Source organism: Canis lupus, chromosome 32 (assembly GCF_048164855.1).
Source record: "Canis lupus baileyi chromosome 32, mCanLup2.hap1, whole genome shotgun sequence".
Classification (NCBI taxonomy): Eukaryota; Metazoa; Chordata; class Mammalia; order Carnivora; family Canidae; genus Canis; species Canis lupus.
The window spans coordinates 27104635-27122119 of NC_132869.1; the positions used below are offsets into that span (position 1 = coordinate 27104635).

The 17485-nt window shown below is 35.9% G+C and overlaps 1 protein-coding gene across 1 annotated transcript in view; it reads right to left on the reverse strand.

Annotated features, from left to right (window-relative positions):
* The window catches only part of ADAM10 (ADAM metallopeptidase domain 10), a 126594-nt gene that overhangs the window by 90973 nt on the left and 18136 nt on the right, over positions 1-17485 (reverse strand). Inside the window, exon 2 of the mRNA XM_072808864.1 lies at positions 1177-1327. Coding sequence (XP_072664965.1) covers positions 1177-1327 — 151 coding nt within the window. The remainder of the gene's footprint in view (positions 1-1176; positions 1328-17485) is intronic.

Consider the following 17485-nt stretch of genomic DNA (forward strand, 5'->3'; position numbering starts at 1 on the left):
AGATCAAGCCTAATTTTTGGCTTCACACTGGGCATGGAGCCTGCTTAAGATTCAGTCTCTGGGGCAGCCCCGGTGGCTCAGCGGTTTAGCGCCGCCTTCAGCCTAGGGTGTGATCCTGGAGACCCGGGATCGAGTCCCGCATCGGGCTCCCTGCATGGAGCCTGCTTCTCTTTCTGCCTGTGTCTCTGCCTCTCTCTCTCTCTCTCTCTCTGTGACTCTCATGAATAAATAAATAAAATCTTTAAAAATAAAAAAAAAAAGATTCAGTCTCTGCCTCTCCCCCTCACCACCACCAATTCCCCCCCACCCCCCACACAAATCCTGTGCTTTTGCTCTAAAACTAAATAAATAGGGGATCCCTGGGTGGTGCAGCAGTTTGGCGCCTGCCTTTGGCCCAGGGCGCGATCCTGGAGACCCGGGATTGAATCCCACATCAGGCTCCCGGTACACGGAGCCTGCTTCTCCCTCTGCCTGTGTCTCTGCCCCTCTCTCTCTCTCTCTCTCTCTCTCTCTCTGCGTGACTATCATAAATAAATAAAAATTTAAAAAAAAATAAAAAATAAAAAATAAAAAATAAAACTAAATAAATAAAATTTAAAAAACAAAAAACTAGGTTAATGAGAAATTAAATGTCTTAATGACATAAAACCAGCTACCTTCACTGTTGGCCCCATTAGACAAATATATCAACCCATAAAACACATGAAATTATGAACAAAGAATCTTCTTTAGGGGCACCTGAGTGGCACCATCAGTTGAGCATCCAACTCTTGGTTTCAGCTCAAGTCGTGATCTCAGGATCATAATATCAAGCCCTGAGTCCCACTCCATGCTCAATGCAGAGTCTGCTTGAGATTCTATCTCCCTCTCCCTGTTTTCTCTCACTAATATAAATAAATCTTTAAAAAAAGAAAAAGATATATCCTCTAATACAAAGAGGGCTCTATTCATAAATTTAAAAAGACTTAAGGTTGACTGTTTCCTTAATATAAAAAGGATAATGCATTTTAAAAGAAAACCTTTTTTTTTTTTGCATATATACCAAATTCTAGTGCAGGCTGAATTTCCAAATGGGGGCTTTTCCATTAGAGAAGGAAAATTAATGGTATAAAATTTCTTCTTTTTAACTGAGATTAAATATAGGAAAACTTCAGACACATCAATAAATTTACTCACCTTCCATGAGCATGAAAATTTAGACGCAAAAACTGGTCCTCATGTGAAACTGCTCTTTTGGCACGCTGGTGTTTTTGGTGTAATGAATCCACATCATAAGATAATCCTTCATAATGTCTAATGTATTTATTTAAAGGATTTCCATACTGACCTATAAAAAATAAACAGTTTGAATTAGTATCATCCTGACTTTCCACTCCAGTTCTAATATGATTCCATGATTATTCAAATATCTATAAATATATATGAAAACAATTGTCTCACTAATGTATTTTAGTTTACATACAGTTTTTTTTTTTAACTTACCATAAAGGGAATTTCAACCACACATAAAAGTTTGAAATTTTAACCACAGGTTTATATTTGATGTCTTTTATCAGATTAAATTTTTCATGAATACTTTGTTGATAAAAACTACCAGGACTTTAAAAAAAAAACAAAAAAAAAACTACCAGGAACAGATGCTGCCTTTTGTCACCTTATCTTTCCACACCCAGTGAGTTAATTATATACATTTTTCCTTTTAGTTTAATATGATGAATTAAATTGACTGATTTTCTAACATTAAACCAACTATGCATTACTGAAATAAACCCCACTTGGTCACGTTGTATCATCTTTTACAGTCACAAGGGAAGTTGGTCTGTAGGTTTCCTTATTTGTACTACCTTTGCCAAGATTTGATATTAGAGTAAAAGAGAAGTTGGAAAAGAATACCTTTTTTTCAATTTTCTGGAAACACTTATATAGAATTGGTATTAGTTCCTCCTTAAATGTTTGGTAGAATTCACCAGTAAAGCCATCCTGGCCAAGAGTTCTCTTTTTGAAATGAGATTTAGCTACAATTTCAATTTCATATATAGATAAAGTGCTAAGCAGGTTATCTGCTTCTTGAATGAGGTTTGGTAAGAATTTCCCATTTCACCTAAATTGTTATAGAGGTAAAGTTATTCACAATACGCCCTTATTATATTTTCTTATATCTTTTGAATATAGATTCATTCCTGATATTGGTAATCTATAATTTGTCTCTTTCATTCTTGATCAGGGTGGCTAGAGATTTACTGATTTTATTGATCTTCTAAAAAAAATAAAAAAAAAAACTTTTGTTTTATTTTTCCCTTATTATTTTTTCTATTTGTTAATTTTCACTTTGAACTCATTATTTTCTTTTTTGACTTTGTTTCATAAGGTAATGCCACTGATTTAAGACTTTGTTTCTTCTCTAATTCAAATGTTTAGTGCTATAAATGTCTCCTTAATACAGCATTAGCAGCATCCCACAGATTTTGCTGTTACCATTTTTGTTCTATTCAACATATTTTCTGATATCCTTTTTGATCCATGTCCTTTTAGAAGTCTGCTACTTTCCAAATACCAAGGATTTTTCAATTACCTCTGTTACTGAATTCTAATTTAATCCCACTATAGCCAGAAACGTTGCTTTTTTAAACTCAGAAACAATTATTTTATAATAGAATATGATCTAGCTTTGCAAATATTTCATGGGCAATTGAAAAGAATGTGTATTCTGCTATTAAGAGTGAATGTTCTAGAAACGTCAACTCTGCTCTTATCGCGTATTCTATAAATGACAACGAGGTCAGTACATCTGGGTGGCTCAGTTGGTTAAGGGTCTGCCTTCAGCTCAGGTCATGATCCTGGGGTCCTGGGATTGAGCCCTGCATTAGGCTCCCTGTTCAGCACAGGAACCTACTTCTCCCCTTCCCCTGATCATACTCTCATGTTCTCTCTCTCTCAAATAAACTAAATCTAAAATAAATAAATAAATAAATAAATAAATAAATAAATAAATAAATAAAACTCAAATGTTCATTAGAAAAACAGTGTCAACTAGGTCAAGGTGGTTGCTGGGGTTGTTTAAGTCTTTATATCCTTACTGATTTTCTATCTACCTGTTCTATTATTGAAAGAGGGCTAGTAAAATCTGTGATTTTTTCTATTTCTCCTTGCAGTTCTTTGCTTCAGTAATTTTTGAAGCTGTTATTACACACAAAGATGTTAATGACTATCATGCCTTTTGGGTTAATTCATCCTTTATCATTATCAAATGATATTCTTTATTCTTTGTAATATTCTATATCCTAAAATCTATTTTGATATTAATATGGCCATTACCCTCTATTTGGGGAGCTAGCATAGTGTGTCTTTTCCCATTCTTTTAACCCATTTGTGTCTTGATACTTGGCTTGTCCTAGGCAGGATGTAACTGGGTCTTTTTTTTTTTTTTTAAGTAATCTCTACACCCAACATGGGGGTCAAACTCACCTGAGAGCAAGAGTCAAATGTTCTACCAAATGAGACAGCCAGGCACTCCTCCAGTCTTGCATTTCATCCACTCTGATAATCTCTGCCTTTTAATTGGGATATTTAGATCATTTACATTTAAAGTAGTTACTAATATGGTTAGGTTTAAGTCTATCAATGCTATTTATTTCTATTTGACTCATCTGTACTTTGGATTAATTTGGATTGTTCCCTTTTCCTTGTTTTGGATTAATTTTTTTTTAAAGATTTTATTTATTTGAGAGAGAATGAGCAGGGGGAAGGGCAGAGGGAGAGGGAGAAGCAGACTCCCTTCTCAGCAGGGCTTGATCCCAGGACCCCGGAGATCATGACCTGAGCCAAAGGCAAATGCTTAAATGAGCCACCTAGGCACCCCTGGACTTATTTTTTTTTTTTTTTTTTTTTTTTTTTTTATGATAGTCACAGAGAGAGAGAGGCAGAGACACAGGCAGAGGGAGAAGCAGGCTCCATGCACCGGGAGCACAACGTGGGATTCGATCCCGGGTCTCCAGGATCACACCCTAGGCTGAAGGCGGCGCTAACTTATCCCAGCCTACCTTCAACTGTTAAACAATACTTCAGGTATAAGAAGCTAACATTAACATACTTCCATTCCTCTCCTGCTGGACTTTAGGTTATAGACATTATATATTTCACTTATACATATCCTTTAAACCTCACAATATATTGTTACTGTTTTGGCTAAAACAGAATTATCTTTTAACGATGTTTAAACAACAAGAAAAAAATCTTCCCTAATTAACATTTCCAGGGTTCTTTATTTCTTTGTATGAATCCATATTTCCATTTGGTATCATTTTCTTTCTAGATGACTTCCTCTAACATTTCTTCTACTGGTAAAAAAAAAAAAAACAAAACAAAACCCTTCCAGCTTTTGTATGTCTGAAAGTCTTTATTTTGTCTTCATTTTTGAAAGATACTTTCACTGGGCATTCCAAGCTGTCAGGTTTGTATTTTTTTCTTTAAATACGTTTAAAATGTTGCTCCACCATCTTTTCACTTGTATTCCTTCTGAAAAGAAATCTGTCACCCTTATCTGTGCTCCTCTGAATATAATGTATCTTTTCCCTCCCTGGTTTGCTTTTAAGATTTTCCTCTTTATCACTGGCTTTGAGCAATTTGATTTCAAAGTGCTTCTTCATATTTCTTGAGCTTTATTTCAGTGAACTTCTTGGATCTGTGGGTGGACAGTTTTTCAACCACTATTTCTTCAATTTTTTTTTTTTTTATTTTTAAGCTCTCTCCACCTTTCCCCAGAAGGACTCAAATTATACCAGGTCACTCAAACTTTTCCCACAGTCAACTAGTGGTTTTTCACAGTCACTGAAAATCCTTTTTTCTTGGAGCAGCTGGGTGGCTCAGTCAGTTAAGCATCTGCCTTCCACTCAGGTCATGATCTCAAGGTCCTGGGATCAAGCCATGCATCTGGCTCCCTGCACAGCAGGGAGTCTGCTGCTCCCTCTGCTCCTCCCCCTGCTCATGCTCTTTCTTTCTCATATAAGTAAATAATCTTTTTTAAAAATTCTTTTTTCTCTTTTCATTTTGCTTCTACTGCTGTATCTCCTAGTTCACTAATATTCTGCAATATCTAATCTGTTGTTAATGCCATCTACTGTATTTTCCACTGAAAACAGTATAGTTTTCATCTCTACAAGTTAGATTTGTGTTTTATATTTTCTACGTCTATACTTAACTTTTTAAATATATGAAATATGATTATAATACTAATAATGTTCTTGTCTGTTAATTCTACAACTTGTGTCACTTCTAGGTTGATTCCAATTAATTGCTTATTCCTCTCATTATGGATTGCTGTTTTCCTGCTTCAATGCATGCTATAATATAATCTTTCACCAAATGGATGCCAAACATGACAAATTTCACTTTGTTGGGTGCTAAGCTTTTTTGTATTTTTATAGATATTCTTGGGCTTTGTTACAGGAGAAAGTATGGTTATTTGGAAATAGTTTGATCTTTCTGGGTCTTGCATTTATGATTTGTTAGGCAGATCTGGAGCAATACTCGGTGTAGGGCTAATTATTCCTCACTACTGAAACAAGACCTATCTGACTAGTCTACCCCACTGCTCCACAAATTATGAATTTTTTTCAGTCTAGCCAGTGAGAACAGGCACTATCTTTTGCTCTCTGTGAACATGGGGCACTGTTTCTTTCTCTGGCCTCAGATAGTTTCTTCACATGTATGCACTGATCAACTGTCAAACAGTAGGGGAATCCTTTACAGATGCCAGAGATTCTGTCTCTATGCAGCACTCTTCATTCTGATATTCTGTCTGTGAACTCTAGTTGCTTTAGTTCCCCTTAACTCTCAGTTTCATGTTCTCAACCTAGAGAGTTAGTTGGCCTATATCTAGATTCCCTCCCATATCATCATTGTAGACAGCAATTTTCTCAAGATAGAAAGCTGAAGCAATCATAGGTCTTGCCTCATTTGTTTCTCCCTCTCAGGGATCACTGTCCTTTACCACCTGGTGACTAGTGTCTTAAAAACTGTGGTTTCTCTGTTTTTTCCTAGTTTCCTTAGTTTTGTTTTGTTTTTGTTTTTTTTTCAAACAAGGGGGAAAATCTGGTCCTGGTTTCTCCATCTTCACCGTGAGAAGAAGTCAAAACTAGTGATTACCTCAGAAATCAAAATTTCTTCCTAAAGAAAACTGTCCTGGGCAGTCCCAGTGGCTCAGCAGTTTAGCGTTGCCTTCAGCCCAGAGGGTGATCCTGGAGACCTGGGATCGAGTCCCACATCAGGCTCCCTGCATGGAGCCTGCTTCTCCCTCTGCTTGTGTCTCTGCCTTTCTCTGTGTGTCTCTCATGAATAAATAAATAAAATCTTTAAAAAAAAAAAAAAGAAAAAGAAAGAAAGAAAACTGTCCTCTTTTATAAAACAAAACACCTTTTTTTTTTTTTTTTTTTTTTTTAAAGAAACCATAGGGGCAGCGCCTGGGTGGTTCAGTCAGTTGGGTGTCTGCCTTTGGCTTGGGTCATGATCTCAAGGTCTTGGATCAAGCCCCACATTGGGTTGCCTGCTCAGCAGGGAGTCTGCTTCTTCCTCTGCCTCTTACCCCCTCTCATGCTCACAGGCACATGCTCTTTCTCTCTTTCAATTAAAAACAAAAAAAGAAAAAAGAAACTATAATGGTTTGTCTAATGTATTGCATGAAGCCTAAGTGTCCATCACTAAATTTTCTGTATATACAAATCATTGTACAGTTAAGGACACAAATTCTTACATCAAATCATCTAGTTTAAGTTCTGAAAACTGCACAAGATAGATATATTCAACACTACTGAACTGTACATTTAGAAATAGTTAAGGTTATACATTTTATGGTAAGCATTTTTTTTTTACCAGAATAAAAAATTATCTGGTTTAAATCCCATTACCTTCATTTATTAGCTTTTTTCCCTGACCAAATGGAAAACTCAGCTTCAGGGCCCCATCTTTAAAACTGGAGAGAAGCAGAATATCTCTCTCTTAAGGCTGTTTGGATTATGATTTAAGCCATGTGTAGTTATTAGCAAAGGGCCTACAATACCATAGAGGCTTAGTAAATTATTCATCATCATCATCATCATCATCTCCATCTCTTCCTCCTCCCACACTTGCCTTTGAGACCTACATATACAAATTAAGGCCATAAATTGAGGAATAAACACAGAACTGGGTTTTCATTTTGATACTTCCTAGCCATGACTAACTAGATGAGCTGGGTAATTATTTAACTTTTTTAAAATTTCAGGGCTCTTATTTATAAAAGAGACAAGGGCTATCTTAAATGCAGATAAACTGCTTAGCACAAATCCCAGCATTAAAAGATCATTTAATTTAAACTATTACTGAGTCACTTCACTGTACTCTTGAATGCACTGCTCTCAAGAGTGATGACAAGAATGGAGTCCAAAACTAGAATACAAAGTTATCTTTGCAACTAACAAAGACAATAGAGTGAAGCCAGGGTATAAGAGATGATAAAGTCTGCTAGTATGAAACTTTTAAAAATCAAGACTAAATAATGGAATCAAATATACTATACATTATCCATATTCTTTAAAAGTATTTTTAGTCTATACTGGGGTTTAAAATATACTCCACACAAGAGAAAATATCAAAAAGAAATTAAAAATGAATAAGTTGTAGTATAAGAACTTTGGGGTAGTTTATTTTATTTTGAGAATCAATCTAGAATTTCCATTGGATTACTGAATTGTACTTAAGTGGACTGAGTAACCACAGCATGAACCTGGCTTTGCAAAGTTACTGCTTCCACTACTTTTTCAGCACCAAAAAAGTCAACTTTTTAAGTCACAGTTCAGATTAAGTGTTCTGCCATTTCTGATAACTTAAAACAATAAATACTGCTGTTTTGGTGACATGTGATAAAAGCTCAATTATTTGCATGGATGGAACACTACTGGGAGAGTTATTAAATAGTCATGTTTTCTCTGTCCCCCACACAAAGGAATTTTCTAAGGAAAGATAATGTTTACTTTCCACTGGCAAAGGATCTGAGTGATCTTCTGAATCTTTATAATTGAGGTAAAACATGATTCACAGATTTTAACTGGTAAAGTTAAAAATGCTACCCAGAAACATGTAGTTATCAAGTCCATGTCATTATCATTTTCTACATAAGACTTATGTTTCTATGTTAATTATGCCTAAATATCAGTATTTATGAAAGGATCTCAGTAACATAAAAAAAATCATTAAAGTTAAGATAATGTATTAAAACTGGATTATGTAATTTATATCCCCTAATACTTGATAAAACAAAGGGGGAATCCATAAGAAAACAACTTAAAAAAGCAGTCCATCCTCACATATTAAAAAAAACAATAAAAAATTCCTCAAGAACTAAAACCAAGTAAGAAAAAGATATAGCCAGTGTGTGTTGGATTAAGCTAAGCTAATACAGGTTCACGAGCAGAAGAGCTCTTTCCAATTCTGCATTCATTGACATTATGTTGGTAGCCTGAAATCAGCCAGGGGTGGGAGTGGAGGGGGCCAGTAATTTAAACCACTGAAGTTAGAAAAGGCTAAAATCAGAGGGTTTTTTCTTGTTTTCAAGAGAGTCAGTGCACTAATACAACACTGGGCATAACTAATTGTATAATCTCTCAAACAGGTAGCCAAGGAAATAAACAGAATATTCGAATGAGAAAGTGGAAAAGTATAACACATTGGACTCCTGATGCTGTCCCTAATGCTCGGAAGTCCTACAATTCACTTATTTTTAAAACTCAAAGGAGAACAGAGCTCTGGAATTCTCAAAAAGGTTGAATATGGTCATGACTCCATGACTGGGCAAAAGTAAAACACAAAATAGTCAGCCCCTGAAACTTTGGCTCAGAAAAAAGGGGGAAAAAATTATCCACATTATATCACAGCAAAAAAACAACAACAGGGCAGAGAAAAGCCACACAACCATAAACATTGTCCAAATATGCTAGAGCAAAAACAACTAAAGAAGCAAAACAAAACAAAAAAGCAAAATAGAAAATAATCCAATTAAGAAGAAAATTAAAAAACATTTGAAAACAATCCTGGACAAACTGGAATCACTTTTAGATAATATTAGGATCTTGTTAATTTTCTTCATACGACAGCTTCATACAATAGCATTGTAGCTATATAATAGAATATTCTGAACTTTTAAAGTTATATTTTCAAGTATTCAGGAGTAAATTGACATGCATAATTTTCATTGAAGGGATTCCAGGCAGGACAATAAGAAAAAGGATGTAAATTGTTACATCAGTTTCCACTTCTGGCTATAATGGAGAAAAAAGGACTGAATTTAATCTACAACTACCATAAGCAATTAGAAAACTGTACAAAATACATAATAAGATAAGCAAATGAGGTGAAATCTACAACCAGCCCAATTCACTAACTACAAGTAGATTCCAGACCAATGTGCAGGCTGGAAGAACCCAAAAAGCTTGAGGGTCTCAGGAATTGAGGAGCCAGATACCCACATTCAGGGAGGTCAGGCATTCAGAATTCGTGGGTCAGCCAAGAAAAAGCTGAACAGAGAGGGCACTCTGAGACGTAAAAAGCAGTCCACTTAAGGGTTTTGCTGAGTACGAGTCTGAACATAGGGGAAAATAAACTATCTCAGGCCAGAAAAACTAACCACACACAAAAAAAAGTCAGCAGAACAATCTTCAAAGCCAATTAACAGCTGAGAAGTGTTCATATTCCTACCATGCAGGAAAGAAAGACCTGTAATCTATGGAGCATTGGGTATAGCCCTCAGAAAAACATCACCTTATTCACGGGGTAAAATTAGCCATACATTAAAGCTGTTGTGGACCTTACCCTAACAAATTTTATACATTTTCCAAAGGATTAAACAGACTCCAAGTAGTTTAACCATACACCAAAATAGTCAGACAAGATCTAAAGGACAAAACCAAACATGTGAAAAAGTAATAATCAAATGATCTACATCCAATCAAAAATTATCATGCATGTAAAAAAAAAAAATCAGGAAAATATATTTTTCTGCATAACTGGAGGAAAAATCAGACTTCAGAAACAGAAATTACAGAGATTCTGGAATTAGCATACAAACAGGTTAAAACAGCTATTATAAATATGTTCCATACATTAAGGTACATACAAGAAAACAAACATGAGGAGGGAAACGGGATTTAATTATAAATCTACAGAACCAAGAAACTCAACAAACCTTAAACGGAATTAAATATAAAAGAAAACCACACAGAGGCAAATCATAGGCTAATGGCTGAAAACTAGGGACAAAAAGAGCAAACAACTAGAAAAAGACACATTTTATACAGAGGAAAAAAGTTACAAATGACAGCATAATTCTACATAAGCCAGAAGATAATGCAGCTACATCTTTAAAGTACTTTAAGGGATAAAAAATTCTCAACCTAAGATTCTATACCCAGTTAAAGTATCTTTCACAAATGAAGATAAAAGGGAGAAAAAGGTGAAATGAACCCTTTATCAGACATTGAAACTGACAAAATCATCACTAGAAGACCTGCAAATACAAGAAATGTTAAAGGAAGCTTTACAGGCAGAAGGAATGATACCAGATGGAAATCTGTACTGACAAAAAAAATAGTGCCAAGAAATAATGAATATATGAGAATTTTTTTTCTTTTTTAATCCTTTTAAAAGACTTTAAAAAAAAAACCACACTGTGACATTTATGACACACATAGAATTAAAATGTATGACAATAACATCACAATGGAGAAGAGAAATAGAATTGTGTATTATTTGAAGGTACACAAGTATACGTTATTGATACATATTTGTACACCCTTGGAACAACCTCTAAAAACATAGCAAACAGATGTAACACATAAGCCAAGAGTCTTTTAAATAAATTAATCCCAAAGAACCCAGGAAAAGTCAGGGACGGGGGCGGGGGGAGTAACAGAAAACAAATATTATGATGGCTGTTTTAAAATCAATCATATCAATAAATACATTAAAAGTAAGTGATCTAGGGGTGACTGGGTGGCTCAATTTGTTAAGTGACTGCCTTCAGTTCAGTTCATGATCCCAGAGTCCTGGGACTGAGCCCCGTGTCAGGCTCCCTGCTCAGCAAGATGTCTGCTTCTCTCTCCCCACTCCTCCACCTTGTGCTCTCTCATGTGCTCAAATAAATAAATAAATAACATCTTTAAAAAAAAAAGTAAATGATCTAAACATAACACAGAAATGAGTGACAGTCGTTATTTTCATAAAAAGGAAAAGGCAAAAATACAGGCTACACAAAAGACATTTTAAATAAAAAAGTAAAGATGAGTTAGAGTAAAAAGGGTGAGGAAAGTTATACCATACAAACAGTCCAAAGAAAGATGGAGTAGCTATGGTATTATCAAAGTAAATTTCAAAACAAAAAATTATGAGGGGTAAAGAAAAACATTTCCCAATTCATCAAAAGGACCTAACTATCCTAAAATGTGTATCACTAACAGAGCTTCAAAGCACATGAAGAAAAAGTTGACAGAACTGAATTATAATTATAGATAAAAATCATAACAGTCCTCACTGAACAAGTAGACAAAAAATAAAAACACAGAAAACTTGAACACTATCAAACAACTTGATCCAATTAACATTCACAAACATTCCAATCAACAACAGGATATTCAAGGACACATGGAATATTCGCCAAGACAGACCTTAATCCTAGGCCATAAAGCATGTTTCTATAAATTTAAAAAGGCTGAAATCATGTAGTATGTTTTCTGACTATAGTGCAATTAAAACAGTAACAGATGTGTGGTAAAATCCCTAAATATCAGGAACTTAGCACGCTTCTATTAGCCCACAGGTCAAAATAGAAATCAAAAGGGATATCACAAAGTATTTCCAATGGACTACAAAGAGCACAAGGGAACTTTATAGGTTGATATATGTTCTAATATTATGGTAGTGGTTATATGGCTACATATATTTCTTAAAATCATTGAAATCTACTTTATGGAAATAATACCTCAACAAAGCTAATCAAAAATTTTTACAGAAAAGTGTTGAATCAATCTGGTAGACATATGGCTATCTGGCCCTTCTTTTACCTTTCCCTAAGTTACACAATTTTGCTAAAACAAAAGTCCAGAATCAAAAAAAAAAAAAAAAAACTCAAATATTACAACGTCTTCTTTTTTTTTTTTAAAGATTGTATTTATTTTTTTGACAAAGAGAGAGAGGGAGGGAGAGCACAAGTAGGTGGAGCAGCATGCAGAGAAAGAGGGAGAAGGAAACTCCACTGAGCAGGGAGCCCCATGCAGGGCTCCATCCCAGAACCCTGGGATCATGACCTAAGCCAAAGGCAGATGCTTAACTGACTGAGCCACCCATGTGCCCCACAATTTGTCCTCTTTAAGGAAAATTAATGAACTCAACATTCCACTCACCTCCAAGAAACTACTAAGCAACATGTAATGACTCATTATTCATAAATATATTTTTGTTTGTTTTAAGGTTTTATTTGAGAAAGAGAGAGCATACAAGAAAGCACAAGTGGTGGAGAGGGAGAAGCAGGCTGCCCATCAAGCAGGAAGGCTGATGCAGAGCTCAATCCCAGGATCATGACCTAAGCCTAAGGCAGCCACTTAACCCATTGAGCCACCCAGATGCCCCATAAATAACCATACTTTTGCTAATAAGACATATATGTAGTAAGAAATGGAGAAAACAAAAAAATTAAATGCAACTAATGATCACAGGTACCAAAAGAACATCAGGGGAAACCAAACATCAAGGGAAAATATCAGTTAAGAAACTAGAAACTAGGGATGCCTGGGTGGCTCAGCGGTTGAGCATCTGACTTCCGCTCCGGGCCTGACTGAGTCCCAGGATCGGGTCCCCTATTGGGCTTCCTGCAGGGAGCATGCTTATCCCTCTGCCTGTGTCTCTGCCTTTCTCTGTGTGTGTGTCTCTCATAAATAAAACAAAATTAAATTAAATTTAATTAATTAAATTAAAATAAAAGTAGAAACTATCATTTTCAAGGACTTTGTAGTGGTACTGAAGTTCCAATTCAACATTAAGCTAAAAAGCTAAAAGAAAAACTGGGAGCCTACTACTCCCATGGATTCAAATAACGAGTTCATTCATTAACTAATACCACAGAGACTGGAAATTTGTGTTTGTGGATGTTTCAGTCTTGACACAGAACCTTGCTATTCAAATTGTGTTTTGGGGACTGGCTGCATGGGTATCTCCTGGGGAATTGTTAGCAATGCAAAATCCTGGTCTCTCCTTTGGAATCCCCCAAGCAAATCAGGATGTAACAAGACCTATATGATTTCCAGTGATCTGTATGCACATCCAACTTTCAGAAATCTGTAACTTTTCTGTATACAGAAATTCCCTGACTTCTACCTGCAGCTGTACCTTTCTTGTTCTACCTGCTGGCTTCAATCTAAGCATTTAATAGTATATTAACAGGGCTATCATTCAAGCAAGAAACGCCTTACCTGATATCACAGGTAATGTACTGATGAGAAAAAGTGTCAAAAAATGTAAAACAGAGGTAAGTATATTAACCCAAAAGCCAATTCCAGCTGACCACCTGTTTTTGCAACACAGCTATATGCTCATTCGTTTATGTATTTTCTATCACTGCTTTCATACTCCAACAGCAGAGTTGAATAAGCAGAGCATCACAAAACAGGTATGAATCTGTAGAAAGTCACTTTAGCACTTATTGACTAGTTATAAACCATCTTTTCTTCCCCTACAACTCGAGTTCTAACAGGAGATCCATGTGCCTCGGCAGGGGATTCTTGAGCCCCTTGATTTTGCATGCAAAATTCTAAGAACATTATTCTCTCTCTTTTTTTTTAAGCTGGTACTTTGTTGATTCTGCTTTTCTTATTTAATTTTTTATTCATCTATTTGTGTTTCTATCTCTTTTTAAAAACTTAATACAGTAACCAGGATTAACAAACCATGTAACAGTAGAGCATTTTTACTTTGCTCCTGATTTTTACAAGAGTATCTTTAGTTTTTATCATATTCATAATATGATGCTAAGGTTGTTTTTTCCCATTCCTATTTTAGAAATCTAGTATTTTAAAATTCACATGAAAATCTGGCTAAAAGACATTTGTTTAAAAAAAAAAAAAGCTTCACATGTCACAGCTTTAAACAGAAAAGTTAAAAATCCAAAACTACATATGCTTATTTTTAAAATATATTCTAATTGCCTTAAGTCTACACTGATAGCTTCCTTTGTACAAAAAAATATCTCAATTAGATAAACTTAAATATTTAATTAAATAATGTTCAAAACTGGATCTAATCGGGACGCCTGAGTGGCTCAGCGGTTGAGAGTCTGCCTTCGGCTAGGGTATGATCCTGGAGCCCCAGGATTGAGTCCCACATGGTGCTCCCTGCATGGAGCCTGCTTCTCCCTCTGCCTTTATCTCTGCCTCTCTCTGTGTGTCTCTCATGAATAAACAAATAAAACCTTTTTTAAAAAATTATTTTAAAAAAACTGGATCTAATAATAAGTAAAATTTATTGAGCGCTTCCAATCTGCCAGGCTCTGTAGTATTCTACATTTTTTTTCATTTAATCCACCCAAAAGACCTATAAAGTAAGAACTATCAGCCCATTTTAAAGAAAACCGAGGTTTGAGAGATATGTAACAAACCCAGAATCACACAGCAAATAGGAAGCAGTGCCAAGAAGAGAATTCTCATTTCAATAACTTCATGATTCTATCATCCTCATCATAAACAAGGCAAACCACCATTCACATTTCTGATGTAACTATAAAAAACTGAAGAGAAGGGCTAGTGGCTGGCTCAGTCACAGAGCATATGACTCTTGATCTCAAGAGTTGTGGGTTCAAGCCTCATGTTGGGTGCAGAGATTATCTAGAAATAAAATCTTCCAAGAAAAAACAATGAAGAGAAAAATATATAAAAACACAGCACACGGCAGCAACCTTTCAAAACCTAAATTGATATCTATCTCTAAGATGTGGAAAATTATATAATAAAATACCAAATAAGAACATACCTTTTAAAGACTCAAAAAATATATACGTATACCCTTGATTTCCACAGCTAGTGAATGAAATTGGCACAGTTTACTCCACAGGAGCCCATGCCAATCTCCAACCCTCTGCACTACTTAGCTCAGTTAGGTATCACAAAATTGCCTGTTCCCACATAGAGTCTGGACCTACTCAACTGAGATTTGTTCCTGTACTTTAGCTACTAGTCAAAAGCTCAAAAAGCAGGGGCAGATTGCAGCTCTATCACCAAATCACACTGACGCAGTTAAGTATTCACCCACCTCAACTCTATCTTTTTCTTGTTTTTAAAGATTTATTTACGAGAGACACAGATTGAGAGAGAGGCAGAGATACAGGCAGAGAGAGAAGTAGGCTCCATGCAGGGAGCCCGATGTGGGACTCGATAGCAGGACTCTAGGATCATGCCCTGGGCTGAAGGCAGATGCTCAACCGCTGAGCCACTCAGGCATCCCTCCTCAACTCTATCTTAACAGAGCTTGGCCTCTGCCCTACTCACCTTTATACTGATCTCCCCTTGTCGCAGATCTTCCGGATTCCTTTTTTCTAAACTACCTATTTGTCTACTCAATTCCTAATCTTGAATAACGTGGGGATTAGGAGCACCAATACACACACACACACACACACACACCTGTGCGTAAGTGCTGAAAATACACATACAACTTTTGAATCCCCAAAAGCTTAACTATTAACAGCCTGTGGCTGACTGGAAGTTTTACCAATAACATAGTCAATTAACACATATTTTGTATGTTACATGTTTTATACACTGTATTCTTACAATAAAATAAACTAGAGGAAAGCAAATGTTACTAAGAAAATCATAAGGAAGAAAAAATACATCTACAGTATCGTATTGCATTTATCAAATAAAATCTGCACATAAGTAAACTTGTGCCATCCTAACTCACACTGTTGAAGAGTCAACTGTACTCTATTCCTGATCCGTGTTACTTGCTGGACTGTCCCACATTACATCAGTACATAAATATATATGCCCTAGTACTAACTATATCATTGCTTCTGTAATATCAAGCTTGAACCAAGAGAAATTATGAATCAGGCAAAATAACACCAGACATAAAGAGGAATCCAAGATTTTGTGTTCTTTGCAAATCAACATGTAAATCCTACATAAGAAACGACCTAGAACCTATAAATTTTTCCATAAATACTAAAGTATTCTCCATTATGATCCTATTCAATTCCCATACTTCCCATACAATAACCTCTTACTTGAAGTAATATCTATTACTTGACATTAATGCAGAAAGCCTCTCTACTTTTATCTTCTTCAAGACTATGCAGGTATCCCCAAAAGCCAGCAATGTATACCACAGTTAGCCCAAAAACATCACGTGAAAAACACCAACATTGCTCTGCCTCTCCAATGTCACTTTTCTACCAGAGAAAACTAAGGGGAAATCTGTTAAAATGTTGGGGCGCCTGGCTGGCTCAATCGGTACAGCGTGCAACTCTTGATCTCAGGGTTTGAAGTTCAAGCTCCATGTTGAGGGTAGAGATTACTTAAAACAATAAACTCTAAAAAAAAAAAAAAAACTGTCTGAGAGATGCACCCTATTGACAAAACTTCAGCAAGCAAACATGTCTGCTCCGTTCAGAACCCAGGTTTCCAATTAGGCTTCTGATTAGGAGCCTAGTTCAGAAGACTAGTTTACATGCCTGTGTCCTAGCTGCAGATGAAGAGACTGGGAATCTGAATTAGGAAGATGGAATGCCTAAGACTAAAAATCAATGCCAAACATAGCAAGGTTCAAAAGGTTCTAGACAACCAAAAACTATGACAAATAACTGGCCTCTTTGCTTCCACTCTTGCCCCTACTATGCAGTCTATTTTTCACACAGGAGACAGAGTGATGGTTCAAGTAAAGTCATGCTATGTCTGTCCTCTGCTCAAATACTTCCAAATGTTTCCCAACTGCTCAGAGTCCTAACCATGACTTACAAGGCTGAACATGAGCCTTATAAAGGACTGCATTTCCCTACTCGACTCCCGTAACTATCTCACCACTCTCCCCTTATTCTATGTACCACATTAGTCTCCTTATTGTCCCTCTGACTACAGGATCTCCCAAAGCAGGACTGAACACCACACTTTATTCAGGTATCTACTCAACTTCTTCAGAAGCTTTCTTTGGTCACACCCTATCTAAAAGCATATGTCCCAGTCATTCTCATTCTAATATCCTGCTTTAGGGGTGCCTGGCTGGTTCGTCAAAAGAACATGCAACTCTTGATCTTGGAGTTGTGAGTTCAAGTCCCATGCTGGGCATAGAGATTATTTAAATAAATAAAACTTTAAAAAATAATAAAATTCTGCTTTCTTCTTATTATTTCCTGTTGACATATATCCCTCCACCAAAAGAATATAAATTCCATGAAAATAAGGACTTTATTTTGTTC